This window comes from Notechis scutatus, chromosome Z (genome assembly GCF_049901735.1).
Source record: "Notechis scutatus isolate UNSWTSFEM ecotype Mainland chromosome Z, rNotScu1.2, whole genome shotgun sequence".
NCBI classification, from domain to species: Eukaryota; Metazoa; Chordata; class Lepidosauria; order Squamata; family Elapidae; genus Notechis; species Notechis scutatus.
This window is the reverse complement of record NC_142025.1, coordinates 107,602,438-107,623,168: the sequence shown is the minus strand read 5'-3', so window position 1 is coordinate 107,623,168 and position 20,731 is coordinate 107,602,438. Positions and strand designations below refer to the sequence as shown.

General features: G+C 34.6%; 2 protein-coding genes across 2 annotated transcripts; one reads left to right on the top strand and one right to left on the bottom strand.

Moving 5' to 3' along the window:
* The first annotated feature begins 4,446 nt into the window (after positions 1-4,446).
* LOC113425623 (olfactory receptor 14I1-like) lies at positions 4,447-5,385 on the top strand. The gene has a single exon (XM_026687850.2). The coding sequence runs from the start codon at positions 4,447-4,449 to the stop codon at positions 5,383-5,385; it is 939 nt and encodes a 312-aa protein (XP_026543635.2).
* Positions 5,386-16,892: 11,507 nt separating this feature from the next.
* On the bottom strand, positions 16,893-17,843 carry LOC113425622 (olfactory receptor 14J1-like). The gene has a single exon (XM_026687849.2). It carries the CDS (start codon positions 17,841-17,843, stop codon positions 16,893-16,895), a length of 951 nt encoding a protein of 316 aa, XP_026543634.1.
* Between the last annotated feature and the right edge of the window lie 2,888 nt (positions 17,844-20,731).

The window sequence follows — 20,731 nt, the reverse complement described above, 5'->3', positions numbered from 1 at the left end:
ATTTGTATAAGATGTTTTACAGGTGGCATTTTCCCCTGACAAGAATAGCAAGAATGTTCAAGAATAAATCCGAAAAATGTTGGAAATGTCATCAGATACCTGGCTCATACTACCATATGTGGTGGACTTGTGCGGACGCTAGAAAATACTGGACTAAAATCCACATGTGGTTGGAAAAAATGACAAAAAAACATATAGATTTGAAACCAGAGATATTTTTATTGGGAATTTTACCTGATACATATAGCAAAGATTTGAAATATTTGATTGTAAATGTATTAACAGCGGCTAGGATTGTATTTGCTAAAAACTGGAAAAATGAGAAAATACCATCGCAGGAGGAAATCATTAAGAAAATATTGGAATGTGCTGAAATGAGTAGATTGACATTTGAAATTAGAGAACAAGAGGATAAACAATTTTATAAAATTTTCTATCAATGGTTAGATAATAAAATACAGGAATGAAATATGTAGATTTTTAGAAAATAATAAATATATAAAGATGTACTTTTTTATTATATCTACAAAATGTTTTTAGGATAGATTTGGGAGGATAATATGAATTGTTATAAAATAAACTAAGTAAATTATGGTTATCTCGTAAAATATGAATGAATAAAATTATAGTCGAATGATTGATTAATAATGATACTAGGGTACTCAATTTTTGATTGATAATATGAGTTATTATGCAATGTAACTGTAACTGATGACTACGAAATGGATGCACAAAATAATCTGTAAACCAACCGGCACACTGCTTGTATACTTATGGAAGAAAGTTTGATGCTTTTATGTTTTGTTTGTTTATGTTTGTTTTTAAAAACCAATAAAATTTATTTTTTTTAAAAAAAACAGTGATGTCCCCCAAGGCAGTGTTTTGGGACCAACTCTCTTCATACTCTACATAAATGACCTCTGTGATCATATTAAGAGCAACTGCGTTCTCTTTGCTGATGATATAAAGCTATTCAACACCATAGACAATACTGCTACCCTTCAAAAAGACTTCGATTATGTATCAGAATGGTCAAACAAATGACAACTTCAAATCTCAACAAATAAATGCTCTGTCTTATATACTGGCAAAAAAATAATAATCAGAAAATAAAATACAAGCTGAATAGTCAAGATATTGTTGGGGATCCAAACTCTGTCAAGGACCTTGAAGTACTCATCTCTAATGATCTAAGTGCTAGAGCCCACTGTAACTACATAGCCAAAAAGGCATTAAGAGTTGTTAACCTTATCTTACGTAGCTTTTTCTCTGGTAATATTACATTAATAACTAGAGCATACAAAACATTTGCTAGACCAATACTTGAATACAGCTCATCGGTCTGGAACCTGCATTATGTATCTGATATTAACACAGTTGAGAAAGTCCAGAAATATTTCACAAGAAAAATTCTACACTCCTCTAATCGTTGCAGAATACCATGCTACCAGACTTGAAATTCTAGACCTAGAAAACCTAGAACTATGCCGCCTTCAGTCTGATCTAAGTATAGTATATAAAATCATACATTACAATGTCCTACCTGTCAATGAATACTTCAGCTTCAACCATAACAATACAAGAGCACACAATAGATATAAACTCAAGGTAAACTGCACCAAACTTGATTTCAGGAAATACGACTTCAGCAACAGAGTGGTCAATGTCTGGAATACTCTACCTAACTCTCTGGTTTCTTCCCCAAATCCCAAAAACTTTAATCTTAGACTGTCTACTATTGACCTCACCCCTTTCCTAAGAGGTCTGTAGTGGGTGTGCATAAGTTTGGCCTACCGTCCCTGTCCTATTGTTTCTTTTTATTTTTCTTATATGTATCCATTTCATGTATTCATAATTATTTATAGTTATACCTCTTATCTTGTAAGCGATTGACAAATCATATAAATAAATAAATAAAATAAACAATATGTAGCTAATGAATTTTATACAATATATACAGATAGTCCTTGACATGACCATAACTTGAACAGGTACTCTAATTGGCAAATGATGCAATATTATATGTTAATTGCTGGCTTGTTTTGCTTCAGCTAACAAGGGAACAAAGACCAAAACACTTCCCCACCAGTAATCAACACTAAGATGAGCATAGACTCCAAGAGTAACATCAGACCAACATCCAAGAAGTAAACAATACCCCATTCAAGGAACTGCCAAACAAGTGCACAGCAAATATTCCACGAAAGAACCTCCAAGACTATTCCCTCCAACAATAACTGGGCCAACCATTACAATATATACTGAGAGCAACCCCCACTTTTTTGATAATGTTATATAGTTTGGGTAATGAAATGTCTACAAGGAAACAACGCAGCTCAAAGAGCATCAAGGACCCCTCTATGATTCTCTAGTGATTATATAAGAAATTGAACTATGATGTCCAGGGAAATAGTCATTTAATTGGAAAAGAAAAAAAATAGAAAAACATAAATATTCTTCTACTGATATTCATGTTTGAAAGAAGAAACAAGTCCCTTTACCACAATATGACAGACTTGGATATGACATTTTCTTGAGAATGGAACACAGATAAAAACAGTAGTTAAGGTTATGCTAAATTAACTTTCAAGACAGAAATATAAATAAAGAGGAACTTAAAGAGTCTAGTAAGTATGAAGTGTTTGTCCAGATTTTGAAATATATTAAAGTTGTAAATGTTTGCTGGACCTTTCTTTAAAAATGTGTCAGTCTAATTTTATATATGAATTATCTAATCAAGCTGTAAATCAATTATGGTTGATCATAAGCAGAATCTAAAGCAAACAATCATTTGACAAAAAGAAAGAATGAATTAATACAGCAGAACTGCATACATGAGACAGATTTCTCAAAGGTATTTAGTTTTTCCTCACATTTATTAAAGAAAGAAGCTTTATATGTGTCAACTTGGTTTGTTTAAGGGATGGCCAAAACTTCTAACTTGATTTTTCTCATTTTGAATTAAAGTTTGGAGCAACCTAAGCTCACAAGAAGTTCAGCTTGATAATAAGAGAGTATAAGGCAAAAATTAATCTTAATGATACTGGATGTTTTTTAAAAGTTGTCTGTCTTACTTCCTGATACACTAATTATATAAGAGTAATGATATAGGTCAGCAAAAATTGAGATCTATTAATGTAAAGAATTGGACTAAGCAAAACAATTAGCAGATACATCAACTGACATCACTGAGACAAGTTCTGAGATTTTGTCTCAGTGTGGGATGGAAGGGAGGTGTTTTTAGAAGAGATGAATGAAATATGAAGAGAACCAGTTAGGTTTGCAGGTTAAGGCACTAGATTACAGCATGGAAGGCTGTGTGTTGTAGTCCTACCTTAGGTATGAAAGTTGGTTTGGTGGGATAGTCTCTCTCTCCCACTCCCTCCCTCCCTCCCCCCCCCTCTCTCCACCTCACAGGGTTGTTTTGTGGGGGAAATAGGAGAAGGAAGGTATGCTTTGAATTATTTATTAAAAATAATCAAAGTAGGAGAAAATTAAATAAATAAGTGTAAGCATAAACCATGCATATATACAGTTAGCAGGGTTATACAAAGTTTGAAGGTATTCCCAGTTGCCCACTTAAAGCAAGTAGGCACAGATTGGAGAACAGCAATAGAATAAGATGGTCAAAGTACTTTAGTGACAAGAATAGTTTCAAATGGCATGAGAAAAGGCAATAATAAATCACTCCTGTATTTTACCAAGAAAGCTACATGGCATAAAAAGTGATATAATTTTAAAAGTGGTTGACAATGTAGTACCAGGTGATGAGCTCCTCAACCCAGATAGCATTCAACATGCTATGAGAAAAAGCTCAGGATGGAGACTTTTTTGTCTCCTTTTGCTACTTCCATTTAGCTCAATAATTAGACAGTATAAGCTTAAATGTTCATTTAACTTGAAATTTTGCTAATTGTTTTGGTTAAATCAAAACAATACAATGTTATTAGCTGCCATAACACTAGTTCTTTCTCTCCATCTCTCCTTGTTGGTATATGCCTGTTTGTCTTATCATCAGTCCATCATCTATCTATCTATCTATCTATCTATCTATCTATCTATCTATCTATCTATCTATCTATCTATCTATCATCTATCTATCTTACTTTATTTCTTTGCATATGTCTAATTAATAAAGGATAATGCTTTCTCTCCCATTTTCAAAAGGGAAAATGTTTTGCCTTATTAGAATCATACAGTAGAGGCTGCCTGATTTATTAATTCAGACATCTGCCTATTTGTCATTGATGCTTCTAAGTCAGCATGAAAGAGCAGAGAAATTTTTAAACTTCTACTGGATCATTATGTATTATCAGCACAATAAGAAAATTATTGCTATTCAGTAACTGAAGGTAAACATACAATTTTGGTTGTCCCTTATACTCTCATTAATTCAGAGTATCAAAAAGAGTTTTTCTCTTTACAGGCTGCTTACAAAAGAAAGAAATGGATAATCGAAGTGTTATTATTGATTTCCAACTCTTAGGATACTCCGATGTTCTGGCACTTCGCATGTTAACATTTGGAGGATTTTTTTTTATCTATCTGGCTGCATTGATTGGAAACCTTCTTATGATAACTGTTGTAACCCTCAACCCTCATCTTCAAACACCAATGTATTTTTTCCTAGTTAATTTAAATATTGTTGATCTAAGCTTCATTTCGGTCACTGTTCCAAAAGCTATGGCTAATTCAGTTATGAATACCAGGAGGATATCATATTATGAATGCATGGCACAAGTCTTCTTCTTTTTTTGGGCAGGAGCATCAGAATTCTTGCTCCTGACCTTGATGGCTTATGATAGATATGTTGCTATATGTAATCCACTGAATTATGTGAAAGAAATGAACAGGGAGGCTTGTTTGAAAATGGCCACCAGTGCATGGATCTTTGGGTTTTTTGATGCATCACTAAACACAGCTTGCACTTTTACTATCCCATTCTGTTCCAACAAAATCAACCAATTCTTCTGTGAAATCCCACAGATCCTGAAACTTTCATGTTCCAGTTCCTCCTATCTTACTGAACTTGGGCCCCTCATATTTACTGTGTTAATATGTGTAAGCTGCTTTAGTTTCACAGTTACTTCTTATGTGTACATCTTTAGAGCTGTTTTTATTATTCCTTCTGTGGAAGGAAAGAAAAAAGCCTTTTCAACTTGTCTGCCCCATTTGGCTGTGCTTTGCTTATTCTACTTTACTGGAGTCTATGCTTGTTTGGGAACAATGTTCAGAACCTCATCAGGCTTAGATCTGCTACTTGCAGTGTTGTACTCAATGGTCCCTCCTTTCATGAACCCTATCATTTACAGTATGAGAAACAAAGAGATCACAACAGCACTTTGGAAGCTTCCACAAAAAACAAGAAATATGATTTCAGTTTAGATATTTGATTCCACCTTTTAAAATACAAATACAAATAAAGGAAATTGATTAAACTCCAATGAACTCAATAGAACATGTTACTTGTCACCAGCAAATTGTAACAATTTCAACAGAGCACTGAGATCAAACAACATATAATACCATCGAAACAATTACTAAGCATATATTTGACTCTTTTAATAATAAAAAGAAGGCTTAGGAAGAACTATTTTTTTAAATTCACATACCCCAAAAACAATCTAGACTTGCATCTTAAGTAAAATTGCATCCCCCGACCCCCAGTTGAAGAATACAGTGGGATGAAAGGCATTCGCTTCAGTGACAGTTCAGGAGATATACTCTGTTAAAGCAGCGTGATTTCCTCACTTCTAAAACAAAGTGTTGGACTGGCCCAACATTATAGTCTCTAGAACTGTTCAATTGTACAAAGTTAAAAGCTTGAGTTAGCAATATTTAACTTCTAACATTAGTATTGAACCACTTATGAAAAAAAGAGTTATATGTTGATCAATAATAAGAGATGTATGAGCCATAGAGACTTAGTTATACATTGATATAATTTCTCTCTCTCCCCCCCATATTCCATTAATTATTTTAACTTCAACTACATATGTTCATGGTACAATGTAAAGGAGCACTCATAAATTAGGTCAGTACAAGACTTTGATTCAGACATTGTCTGAATTAATTCAGATAGTGCTTCCAGAGCTATCCAACAGAAATTGATATTTAATATCAGAAAAATATATAATTCTAAAAATGCTGATGACATATATTTTTTAAAAAAGAAATTGAGTTTATTGAGGGACAAGATTTTGAAAAACATGTCAATAGAAAACACAGTGAAAATAAATAAATAATTAATAGCTATTGGGGAAATGGTATTCAATGGGGAAACAACATTAAAACATATTTTAACAAATAGAAATTAATAGGGTTTTGAGATTTTTTTTGGGGGGGGGGGGTGTTAATGATGCCACAGCATATACATTGTAGTTTGTAGGGATAAGAAGTCAAACATATGCTCCGTATAAGATATGTTGCCAAGGAAAGGAGAAGGGGAGTTCATAAGGGTTTTGGAGAATCAGGAGAAAAAGAAGGTACATGAGGTGGAGCTCTCAACTCAGAATTGGGAGGCTGTGAGTTCGATCCTAGATAAAGGCTAATATTTGGACGAGACTCTCCTGCTCGAGCAGGGGGGTGGACTAGATGACCTCCAAGGTCCCTTCCAACTCTGTTATTCTATGCCTATGTCTCCTCATCATTAGGGGCAAGAATTTTGAGGGGGGAAAGAATAATGATAATCCATCCGCCTAAAATGTAAACACGAAAAGAAGCACAACCAGAAGCATCTTTATAGTGAGGTTATATTAAACAGAATCTTGTAAAAGTGAGAGTATATCCCCTGTCTTCTTTTACAGTCTCTGGAAATGTTCTTAATTTAAACAAAGAAACAAATGTTTGTTTATTTATTTATTTATTTCATTTATTTATTTATTTGTTTTTTTCAATTGCTTACAAGATAATAGGTATAAGTAAAAACATAGTTTTGAATACATGGATACATATAAGAAAAATAAAAAATATATAAAAGAAACAAAAGGACAGGGACGGTAGGCACGTTGGTGCGCTTATGCATACCCCCTATAGACCTCTTAGGAAAGGGTTGAGGTCAATAGTAGACAGTATAAGGTTAAAGTTTTTGGGGTTTGGGGAAAAAAACCACAGAGTCAGGTAGAGTATTCCAGACATTGACCACTCTATTGCTCAAGTCGTATTTCCTGCAATCAAGTTTGGTGCGGTTAACCTTGAGTTTGTATCTATTGTGTGCTCTTGTATTGTTATGATTGAAGCTATTCATCTGCAGGTAGGACATTGCAATGTATGATTTTATATACTATACTTAGATCGGGCCGAAGGCGGCATAGTTCTAGGTTTTCTAGGTCTAGAATTTCGAGTCTGGTGGCATAAGGTATTCTGCAACGAGTAGAGGAGTGGAGACCTCGTCTTGTGAAATATTTCTGGACTTTCTCAACTGTGTTAATATCAGATACGTAATGTGGGTTCCAGACTGATGAGCTGTATTCGAGTATTGGTCTAGCAAAAGTTTTGTATGCTCTAGTTATTAGTGTAATATTACCAGAGAAAAAGCTACATAAGATAAGGTTAACAACTCTTAATGCCTTTTTGGCTATGTAGTTACAGTGGGCTCTAGCACTTAGGTCATTTGAGATGAGTACTCCAAGATCCTTGACAGAGTTTGGATCATCAACAAGATCTTGACTATTCAGCTTGTATTTTATTTTCTGATTTTTTTTGCCAATATGTAGGACAGAGCATTTATTTGTTGAGATTTGAAGTTGTCATTTGTTTGACCATTCTGATACATAGTCAAGGTCTTTTTGAAGGGTAGCAGTATTGTCTGTGGTGTTGAATAGCTTTATATCATCAGCAAAAAGAATGTAGTTGCTATTGATATAATCACAGAATAAATTTATGTAGAGTATGAAGAGAGTTGGTCCTAGAGCACTGCCTTGGGGGACACCACTGTTGACAGGTGCAGAATTTGATAGGACACTCCCAATTTTGAACATTTGTTGTCTGTTTGACAGGAATGCTTCTATCTAGTAATGCAGGTGGCCACGAGATACCGTAATATTTTAGTTTTAGGAGTAGTTTGTCATGTACCACTGAATCAAAGCCTTTACAGAAGTCTGTGTAGATTGCGTCTATTGCTTTGCCCTGATCGAGTTGTGTAGTCCATATGTTTTTGCAGTGTAAGAGTTGCAGATTACATGATAGTTTTTTCCTAAAAACCAAATTGTTTATTAGAGAGTAGGTTGTTTGTTTCTAAGTGGAGGATAATGGATTGATTAATAATTGATTCCATGACTTTACAGGTGATGCAGCATAAAGAGATTGGTTTATAATTTTTAACTAGGCTGAGGTCTCCTGTTTTGAAGATGGGGATGACCGTGGCTTGTGACCATAGTTTTGGCAAGGAGCTGGTCCTGAAAGATTTTTCAAAGATTATGCTTAGAGGTTTAGCTATGGCAGTGGGTAGCTTTTTTAAGAAGTAGGCACATATTCCATCTGGTCCAATAGATAGGGATGGTTTTAGATTGCGCAGTGCTTTTTCAACAATGTCTTCTGTAAAATCGATATGTATTAGATCATTGTAGTTGTCTGTGGTTCAGCTAGGAAATACTGGGCATGATCCATTGCTGTTTACAAATACTGAGCCAAAGAATGTGTTAAAGATGTTGGCTTTAATAGTGTCGTCATTGCAGTCTTTACCATTAGGTCCTTTCAGGGGTGGGATGGACCTTGAGTCTTTTAGTTTGTTGTTTATAAAATTGTATTAAGCACAGGTAGAATTGGTGCATAGAAGGTTTTCTTCTTGTTTAATGTGATAATTGGTGCATTCAGTTTTTATCTGGTGGCATAAATTTTTGTATCGGCTTTTGAAGTTGGCAACGTGACCAGATTTGTTTTTCTGCCAAAGTGATTTCTTTTTGGATTGAAGCTTCCTTATTGTTTTGGGTAATTTGTTTTTTCTGGTTTTGGTTTCCACAGATCCTATCTGTAGGTACATCCAAACTTTGTCAAGAACCTTGGAGTACTCATCTCTAATGATCTAAGTGCTAGAGCTCACTGTAACTACATAGCCAAAAAGGCATTAAGAGTTCTTAACCTAATCCTACGTAGCTTTTTCTCTGGTAATATCACACTACTAACTAGGGCATACAAAACATTTGCTAGACCTATACTTGAATACAGCTCATCGGTCTGGAACCTGCATTATGTATCTGATATTAACACAATTGAAAAAGTCCAGAAATATTTCACAAGAAGAGTTCTCCGCTCCTCTACTCATTGCAGAATACCTTATGCTACCAGACTTGAAACTCTAGACCTAGAAAACCTAGGACTACGCCACCTCTGGTCCGATCTAAATATAGTATATAAAATCATACATTGCAATGTCCTACCTGCAAATGAATACTTCAGCTTCAGTCATAACAATACAAGAGCACCCAATAGATACAAACTCAAGGTTAACCGCACCAAACTTGACTGCAGAAAATATGACTTGAAGCAACATAGTGGTCAATGTTTGGAATACTCTACCTGACTCTGTGTCTTCTTCCCCAAACCCCAAAAACTTTAACCTTAGACGGTCTACTATTGACCTCACCCCCTTCTAAGAGGCCTGTAGGGGGCGTGCATAAGTGCACCAATCGTACCTACCGTCCCTGTCCTATTGTTTTTTATTTTTCTTATAAGTATCTAACTTATGTATTCAAAACTATATTTAGTCTTATACCTGTATCTTGTAAGCGATTGACAAATAAAATAAACACTAAATATTAAATGGTTATATCTTTTTATACGTATATCTATGCAGATAGTTCTCACTTAACAACCATATATATTTCAGATTGTTTGAAGCTACAATGATGCTCAATTAATGGTAGTTACAACGGGTTCCCAGACTTATAACTCTTGCTGCATGCCCATGACTCATGATCATGTTTTGAATGCTTAGCTACCAGGCTGCATTCCTGATTGTCATAGCATTCTGAGATATATGATTGTAATTTTTGACCTTCTTTGCCACTTCCTACAAGCAAAGTCAATGGGAGAACAAGCAGAAAAGTAAAAATAGCAATCATGTGAAGTCTTTGGTTAATGACCTGTGCCAGTCCTTGCTTAAGGACTTCAATTGAAAATATTGTAAATGATGTTGTAAAGCAGCATGATCATGTGACATCACACTCAACTACCATGCCACTTAACCATGGAAGTTCTGAGCCTAATTAGGGATGCTAAGTAAGGACTAACTGTATCTGTATCATCTATGTGCATGTGCATGTGTATGTGAATATGTATTCCATATTTCCCCAAAAACAAGACCCAGTCTTATATTTTTTGGGCTCCAAAATAAGCATTAGGGCTTATTTTCAGGAAAATACAATATCAGGGTGTCAGCCCTGCTAGGTGCACCACTGCCTGGGATGTGCAGTGGGAAGGCGGTGAAGGTGTGGGGACCAATGGTGTCTGGCAGCAGCTGCAGCCCACCATCCCTTTGGTTGGCACATTCTGGCTTTCCTCAGCCCACACAGGACAGGTGAGTTGATTACCTGTCCGAGCAGCAGACAGAGGCAGAGGCATGGGGGGAGGTATGCAATCTAGATGTGCTGCATGGGCCATGGGAAATTCAAGAGTTGGTGGGCTGGAGTGTGCAAGTGGCTTCAGGAGGCTCATCTTCATGAAGTGGCACCAGCAACAGACAGAGGTGCACAGGGGAAGGCAAGAGATCCCAACACACTGTGCAGGCTTCAAGCAAGCCAAGAGAAGTGAAGACAAGCCTCCTGTGGTTGGCTGCCCACACCATCCAACTATCTCTCAGCTTTCCTGTGGCCTGTGCAATGCATCTGGATCACCTGCCTTCCCCCCCTGTGTCTCTGCCTCCATCTGCAGCCACGAGACTGCATGAAGATGTGCCTCTGCCACCACTGGTCCATTCTGGCCCATCGACAGGATTGCATGCCTCCCCTGCCTCTGTCTCTACCTGCTACTTAGACAGCTAATCCCCTGCATGGTGATTACCTGTCCTCACCTGCACTGCATAGGCTTAGGTGTTACCAGATACTGTCAGCCCCCATGCCCTCATCGCTTCAAGTGCTGGCCATACCCAGCCACCCCAGTAATGACAAACTTTAACTAGTGCTTATATTATGAGCATGTTAAAAACCAGGCTATGGCTTATTTTCTGGTTAGTGCTTATTTTCGAGGAAACACTGTTGCTATATATAATCTATATCTATTTTTCTATAGCTATATATCTATATTCTATCTGTCTATCTATCTATCTATCTATCTATCTATCTATCTATCTATCTATCTATCTATCTATCATCTATCTATCTATCTATCTATCTATCATCAATCCATCTATCTCTATATACTGTATCTGTATCTCTCATCACCAGGAAATAACTTGATGACACATTCTCTTTTACATACTCTCTCCTGACATTATTTAATATTTGCCAACTATGTCCAGATTATTCACCAAAGTGAATTCTTCCAAAATTTAACACAATACTTCTATGATATTTCATTGCTAATATACAGATATTATTAGAAGCCAGGTGGTATATGAAGAATCTATGTCACTGATAAAATAACTGGAATTAAATGGATATTTGTTAATGTAAATTGGAAAAACCTACATTGGAGCTTCTCTACATTTTCTCTATTACATTCTCTTTTTTAGGTATGATTTTCATCATTATACATTTCAGCATTCTCAGATTAACTGATAGAAAAGAAAAAACTAATTTTGTTTCTGGGACCACAGACACTTAATGAAGATAGTTACTATCATTAATATTAATTGGAAAACATAATAATCCCAAGAATATTATTATTTTTCTCTGACTTATCTGTATAATCAAATAAACTAAGATAGCATAATTCTATTAAGTTTAATATAATGCTATGGTGAACATTAAAAAGTAAATTTTATTAGATAATGAGTGAAATTTATGTTAAAGTTCAATAAACTTTAACATAAATTGATTGTCTCATTTAATGAGATTTATTTACTGAACTTTACATGCCTTAATTAGAGACCAAGCTTGAAGAACAACTCGGAAACAAATAATTGCCTCAAATTTTCTTCCTAAGAGATTAATTAAAATAGCTTATTTATAGTAAAGAGCTTCTATCCTTCAATTTTGTATATGTCAGAGAAAAGAAAAATTAGCATTTAAAAGTATTGCCTGTTAATTTGATGGGGGGAAAAAAGAACTTTAAGACTTCATAAATAATTGTGTACACATGCACACACACACACACACTTTATTATTTATTTATTTAGCTAGCTAGCTAACTGCTAAATAAAAAATGTTTATTTATTTATTTAGGGATTATTTATTGCAATGTAGAAATTAATAGCTAGCTAGTTAGCAATCAGATTTCTACACTGCCATTTTTATATAAGTGACTCTGGGCAATTTGTAATAAAACATATAGCAATATTAAAAAGCATAATTAACAATAGATAAAAGTAGAATTAAGAACAAAGTTAAAATTAAAATGGTAAGAATGTAAAATAGGCAGAGAAAGTGTCACTCCCAGAGTTCTTTATTACTCAAAGGGATTGGACAAAATCCAAAATAGATGGGTCTAATGATGGCTTCTTAAGAAGAAGGTGCACTGGTGCCTCTTTAAATTGTTCCAGGAACATATATATCTCAAGGGTAAATTAATTTTTACCATGACCCACCTAAATATCTCTAATACTGTCCTTGACCAACCAGGAGAGCCATGTATCTAAATCACAGGTGGCCATGCTTACAGCAACGAGGATCCTTTCTACTTCCTTGGGTCCAAAAGGATATTCCCAGATAACTGGTTAAGTCCATTCCAGTCATGATAGATCAAGAGAGGGTAAGATGGCCAGAGGACTTGCTCATCCATTGATCCATTTATCACTAGCAGAGATTCCAGAGGTCCCAGAAGACTAAATAAGATTAATAGGACACTCCCAGGCCAGGCATGGGCAAACTTTGGGAACCCCACCCCCCATCATTCAACTACTGCAATCATCTTTAAGAGCATATGTCATACATCTCCTTCAATCTATCAATGTCCAATACAATGGTAATTAGAACAGAGATATTTTACAGGGATGATCATGGACTAAGTGAATTGAACTCCACTATATAAATAGGATTAGCTGTGGTGTATAAAAACCAGCAAGGTATCTGAAAGACGTAAACTGCCAGACACAAGAAATTAGGAACCTAACTATAAAATATAACCATGGAAGAGAAAAAAAATGATTACAATTAATATAAATGGACTTAACTCAGCCGTTAAAAGAAGGAAAACCTTTGATAAATTGGAGAAATTAAAATTTGATATAATCTTTCTACAAGAAGTACATATTAAAAAACAATATGAACAATTGTTGGTACAGCCAAAATTAGGGAAAATATTTACTTCCTTGACCCAATGTAAGAAAAGAGGAGTGGTTTTATATATCAAGAGACCACCCCAGCAAAATTGATCTATACTGATGATGATGGAAGAATACTAATGGTGGAAATAATGGACAATAATATGAAAACACTCCTGATTGCAGTATATGCTCTGAATGACAAAGAAGAAGAATTCTACAAAAAACTACATATGAAAATAATTGAACTGGACTATGCTAATATAGTTATGATGGGAGATTTTAATGGAATTGTAGACAACAAATTGGACTATACAGCACAAAAAACAACAAAGCAAAACAGAAAGACTCTCCCTAAATCTTTTTTTTAAATGGTAGATGAAATAAACTTAAAAGATACATGGAGAGAAAGAAATGCTAAAACTAAACAATATACCTTCTATTCAAATAGACACGTATCATGGTCCAGAATAGATATGATATGGATGTCAACAGAATTAATACCTAACATTAATACCTAACATTCAAGAAATAAATATTGAAACAAGTACTTGGGCAGATCACAATCCAATGACAATTAAATGGAAAGGACAAAAAAGAAGATCTAGATGGACATTAAATAATACTATTTTAAAAGAAAAAGACTTCACACAGTGGATGGAGAAAGAATTGGCCTTTTTCTTTAGAGAAAACAAAAAAGAAGATACATCAATTCAGAATGTATGGGATACAATGAAGGCATATGTTAGAGGCTTGATAATAGACTATACAAGGAAAAAGAATACTATGAAAAGGCTAGCCTCTAAGGCCTTAGAGGGTGTGCATAAAAGACTTGAAAAAGAGCTACAGAAAATGCCACAGAAAAAGGACATCAAGCTAAAAATGGATATAATTAAACATAAAATGGGTCAAATAGAAAAAGAAGAATTAGCACAGAAAATTAGAGGTGATAAACAGAACTACTTTGAAGATGCAAACAAACCAGGTAGATGGTTAGCATACAAATTGAGAAAGGAGAAAGAATCAAGGAAAATATTGCAATTAATAGATGACCAAGGCCAAGTTTGCTATGGTAGTAAAGAGAAGAAGGAAATCATTCAAGACTTCTATGGGAAATTATATATGCAAGAGAATATTGATGAAGAAAGAGTTAAGCAGTACTTACAGAATGCTAATTTACCTCAGATACCTAAAGAGACTGAAAAAATGTTAGAAAGCAACATAACAATGATGGAACTAAAGTAATTACCTTATGTTTCATTTTTCTTTCTGCAAACCTTAGCCAATTAAAGAATTTTTGGAATGTTTCTGTTTTGTTTTTCTTTAAATAGCAGAAACCGTACCATAAGTAATGATCCATTATACTCAAAACATAGCAGGCACCTCCCAAACTGGGTTCTTAGGACCAATTATGTCAGCAAACACAATCTCTAAAGGTTCCTTGGTCTTAAACCCATTTAGTCTGTTTGCAGGAGTAACCTTGCTTTTTTTCTGGTTACAGGCATTACAGTTTAAATACTTGCTACAGGGTTTTAATTTTACTCCCTCTGACAATTCAACAGTTTGTTTGAGCATTTTGAAATTAATGTGCCCCAGATGTCTATGCAGTAAATGTACACATTCATCGTGTGGCTTAACATTGTTATAAACCGAGTTAGCCATCTGCAACTGGTCATCATGTATCACATATAAATCATTCTCTAAAGTAGCAGTAACACTTTTACCCTCTTTCTCTATTATACAGTTATCTCCCCTAAAGGTTACTACATAACAAATATTAAATAAAGCCCTTACTGATAATAAATTATATTTCAGTTTAGGTACATACAACATAGGTAAATGCTCATTTACATATGAACAATATGCAGTACCTTCACCAGATGCTTTCATCTTCCATCCATTTGCCAATGATACATGTTGCTTCCTTGTGGACATCTTTACAAACCTCTCTCTATTTCTAGTAATGCAAAGCGATGCTCCACTATCAACTACCCACAAATCATGGTTTACAGTTGAATTGCTAGACATAGCTAAATTCACATTCTTCTTAGACTTCTGGTGATTACTAGTATTCTGTTGTTTGCCCTTCTTACAGAATCTAGCTATGTCCCCTAGCCCCACAAGAAAAACATTTCCTAACAGTATAGTCAATTGAAGACAAATCCTCTTCTTGTGGTTGTTTCTTCCTCAGTTGGTCCCTATCCAGCCATCTTCTTTCCTCTTCTAACAACCTTCCAGTTATAGCAGTCAGTTTTCAGTCCAGAGATAATCCAAATAACAAAGTCCAGTATCATAAACAGTTCAGTAATCAGACTCACATTAATCCAAGAAGAACGACAATCAGCAACAGTCAATAGGTAAAAATGCAGGAACCAAAAACAGCGAACATCAGAACATCAACCAACTAGCAACAATAGAACAGTTCAACCCAGGTTTTTGGCTCCATCTTATGGCCGATTGAGGAACCATACCCAATTACAATTTTAGCATTCTCTTAAAGAGACAGTATTAAATGTCTATCCTGGTTTATATATTTCCAACCCAACTGTTAGGTGACTATCAATTCCTAACAGTGATCACCAGAGGTTGTGAGCCCAATGGATTGGGGCCAGTTGTAGGAGGCTTGGCTGTTGTTGGTGTGTTTGAGATGTGGGTTGTGGAGATAGGTGGCTGTAGTTTCTTTTCAAACCTGCAGTAAAACACATTCAGGTCATCTGCTAGTTGTTTATTCTCCTTCTGCCTGGGAAGGAGGTTTGCTGTAGCCAGTGATGTTTTTAAGAGTTTTCCACACGTTTGCTGGTTCATTTGTTGAGAACTGATTCCTTCACTTTTCAGAGTAGCTTCTTTTTGATGCTCTGATCTCTCTTGTTAATATGTTTCTGGCCTGGTTGTACAGCATTCTGTCACCTTTTCTTTGGAACGATGTAGCTGCTTAAGTTTAACTGTGAATCAAGGTTTATTGTTACTATATATTTGCAGGTTCCTTGTTGGTACACATAGGTCTTTGCAGAAGCTAACATATGATGTTACAGGATCTGTACATAATCTATACATAAGAATTTGATATAATAACTGTCAAGGCAAAATAGCACCATTTTAAGCAGATTTAATTTTAAACAGATTTAAGAGGTTAAAATTTAAGATTTTAAAATACTATATTCCAGGGCTTTTAACTTTTAAACTTATGAGTATAATTATATATTGATTAATTGTCCTTACTGTTAGGAAGTTTCTCCTTAATTCCAGGTTGCTTCTCTCCTTGATTAGTTTCCATTCATTGTTTCTTTTCCTACAATATTCTGGAATTTTCCATCCAATTACTAATTGGGACAATCCTTTTTCACTTGTGGAAACAGAAAAAAATAGGCATGTTGTGCTATTTCTGGAAGAATTTTCCCCAGTATTGTGAGTTTCTTTCATTTTAACATGTATCAATATGGCACTTATCAGTTTACAGGTAAGTTGTACAAGTAATAATAAATGCAGCCTAGTTTTACAAATGACCTTGCGATTGGAGTATATAAAGGTTTTTTTTTTATCCAGAAATACACTTGAGGTTTGATATTTTCTTGTACGTTTTCCTTATATTTAGCACTTTAGCCAAAGCAATTTTGATGTCTCTATTTCTCATACTATAGATTATAGGGTTCAAAAAAGGTGGGATAATGCAATATAATAAAGTTGAGATGAAGTCCAATGAAGTGGAGGAAGTCTTCAAATAAGCAAAGAATCCGGAGAATAAGAATATGGAAACCACAATAACATGGGGTAGGCAAGTAGAAACTGCCTTTTTCCTTCCTTCCAATGAGTGAATTTTCAGCACAGCAGTGAAAATGCATACATAAGTATAAAGAATAAAGAAAAAACAAACAGATCCTAAAGCAGACATGACCATAAGTACTTTGATTTCATTTTTGTTTAACCCTGTACAACTGAGTTTAAGGAGCTTTGGAATTTCACAGAAGAACTGATTGATGATGTTGGAACAAAAAGGGGTTCCAAAGACAAAAGAGGCATTCAACAATCCGTTAAAAAGGCTGCTGATCCAAACTGCAAAAATCATATAAATACAAGCTTGCTTGTTCATTATTTTTTCATATTGTAATGGATTGCAAATAGCAATATAGCGATCATATGCCATGACAGTGAGGAGCCACAAATCAGATCCCAGAAAGAAGACCAAAAAGAAAACTTGACAAATGCATCCAAAATAAGAAATGTGTCTTGTATTCATGAGAATATTGGCCATGGATTTAGGCAGAATGACTGAAATGGCCAGAAGGTCTTGTATGGCCAAGTTCAGCAGGAAGAAGTACATAGGTGTATGCAGTTGATGGTTGAAAATTATTGCGAATATGATGAGGAAGTTTCCTGTTAGAATTGCAAAATATATCACTAGAAAAACAAAGAAATAAAGTAGCTGCTGTTCTTGTACTTCTGAGAATTCCATGAGCAGAAAGTAATAGTTTGTGGATTGGTTATGCATTTTCCTCTCAAGATGTTTGTAGTAACTGACAAAAACAGAAAGACAGCTATTTTAAAAGAAGTCTGTTTCAAAATCATTCATATAATTCATCTGGAATAAGAGATCTGATTCAGCATGGGGATAAGGATTTCATTCATTCATTCAATATTAATAACTGCCATATAAATCAGCAGTTAAAATATACATAGCAATCAAATAATTGGCTGATTAACAACACATTCAGCATCCTAGTCTTGGCTATCAATTCAGCAATCTAATTAGATATTTTACCTATTTACTACCATTCTAAAGATTCTAGAAGTTTTGCTAGATTGGTAGTTTTTTTTAAATGAGACATTATTATCTACAAGTCTTCAGATAAAATCAGTTCTTACTACTATACTGCTATTCTCCTTTCCTATACTGCTATTCTCCTTTTCAATATTTACTGAAACAATTTTTATTAACTTTCTTTAAGAATAATGGTTGCAAGAACATCTAGTTTAATGAAAAAAAAGACTGCGGTGATATGATATCAGTGTTCCAATATCTAAGGGGCTGCCACAAAGAAGTATCAATCTATATTCCAGAGCACCTAAAGGCAAGACAAGAAGCAAAGGATAGAACCACCTGAGGACAGGAGAGAAGCAGCCTAGAACTAAGGAGAAATTTCCTGACAGTAAGAACAATTAATTAGTGGAATGACTTGCGTCCAAAAATTGGGGATGCTTCATCACTGGAGATTTTTAAAAAGGAATTGGACAATTATTTTTCTGAAATGGTATAGGGTCTCCTGCTTGAGCAGAGGGTTGGATTAGAAAGCCTCCAAGGTCCCTTCCAATGCTGTAATTCTGTTATAATTCCAAATATATTCACTAGTGAATGATCATAACTGAATCTTTTTAATGAAAAAATCAAAACTATTCTGAAAAACACCAACTGTCAGTTCCAATAATTATTGAAATATAAATATGGAATAATTATTAAACATTTGGAGTTAGAAAGATAAAATCTAAGTTATTTTCCATCAATATATTCTAAGTTGCAATTCTTTAAAATCATTTCTTCATTTCTTTTGGAGGAAATCATGCTGGTGCTCTTAATTTTCTCAAGACTGAAATAACACATTGCATCAATAAAAAGAAGCTCATTCTTTTTGAAAGGACAGAAATAGAAATCACTATATAAATAGATTTAAAAATAATCTCTTTTTGATTAATGCAATCTTCTAAAAAAAGAAAGCATTACATATAAGGAAAGTAGATGAATAAAGTTAAAAAGGCTTACCATACTTCCTGGTTTAGAGAACAAAAAGAACAGAGAATTCTCATGAATTTGATTGAAAATTTATTCTAAGAGCTAATTATAAATAAACTAAGAGTTATTATCAATTGGATTAACTACACATTGCCTATCAACATGCCAGTAACTAGAGGTCAAAATTGTACCCAATGTTCTGTTATGATGGTAAATTAACAATATGATTCCAGAAGGCTATTAGCTTCTCATCCATCCTTTGAGCTTCTTAAGAGGAACTTGGGTACTTTAATATTACTATGAATTTTTCTGAAATAAACGCTAGTATTAATCATGTCTCTAGAATCAATTACCTTTCACACATATTTCCAGTATAATCAGGTTTTGATTACGAAAGTCTCATAGTAAAATAATGAATAAATATAAGAAAAACCCCATATCAGTTTGAGGACTAATATCATTTTTAAAACCATATCAAAATTTCTTATATTTTTTGGACAAATGCCATATTCTGAGATAAAATATAGATATCCTTGTAAGTGCATTTAAACAAAAGAACAATGGACTTATATTTTAAAATTGATCCCATGCGATAATTTAATTTCTCTTTTACAATACTTTATTTTACCATCTTCATTCTCTGACTTTAAGCACTTTGTAAGGGCTGATATTCAACATCATTAAATTATGACAATTTGTACTTGAATAATGATGTTAATAAAACAGGCAGAAATGAGAAAAATTCACTGAAATGATCCACAGTTCTCTCTACCTGCCCAAGTAGTTAGAGTATAAAGTGATATAATGAAATTACTATGCATATAAGCAGCTAACATTAAAGTTGAAATTTTCTTTGAAAAAAAGAGAGAGAAATAGTTTTATCACTCACAAATGTTGGCAAGCAGAAATATGTTACAATCTAAAACTAAACCCTACCCTTTTAGTTTTCAACATTGAATGTTCACCCATTCACGCCTGATTGTTTCTGAAATCTTACAGAAAACAAAAAGGTTTATAAAGAAATAGAAAGGAATTTATTGACATGTATTCTGCCCCCCAGTGATTTCTGGTTGCTCCTCCCAAATCAGTTCCAGAAGTCAATGCAACTAAAATAGACAGAGAAAGAAACTTGTTAATTGTCTCTTATAAACCGAAGAGCTATTTTCTGAAAATATAACAGCTCTGGCATTTCTCCCCTGTTTTCAGAATGCTCATGTTTCAATTCAAATTGCCTTTGATCAGATAAACAGTAAACTGTCATAAGTGAGTTTTGCTATTGTGATAATTGGCTGTAGAAAAATCCATTATGCCAGTGGTGGGTTTCAAATTTTTTGATTCCACTTCTGTGGGCATAGTTAGGTGGGTGTGGCTAGGTGGTCATGACCAGTTGGTCATGTGACTGGGTGGGCGTGGCTAGGTGGTCAAGTGATTGCGGGGGGGTCAAAAATCTTTTTTTTTCTTTTTTTCTTTCACAGCACCACCCCACACCCCGTTTTTGGCCTACTGGGTCTCAGGGAAGCCTCCTGGGTGCTGAAAAAAGAAGCATTTTGAAGCCTTTTGAGGTAAATATAACATCGAGGGTGGGGGAAAACAGCTGTGCCGCATGATTTAGAATGGTATTTAGAACACCATTTTTTGCTACCTGTTGTGGA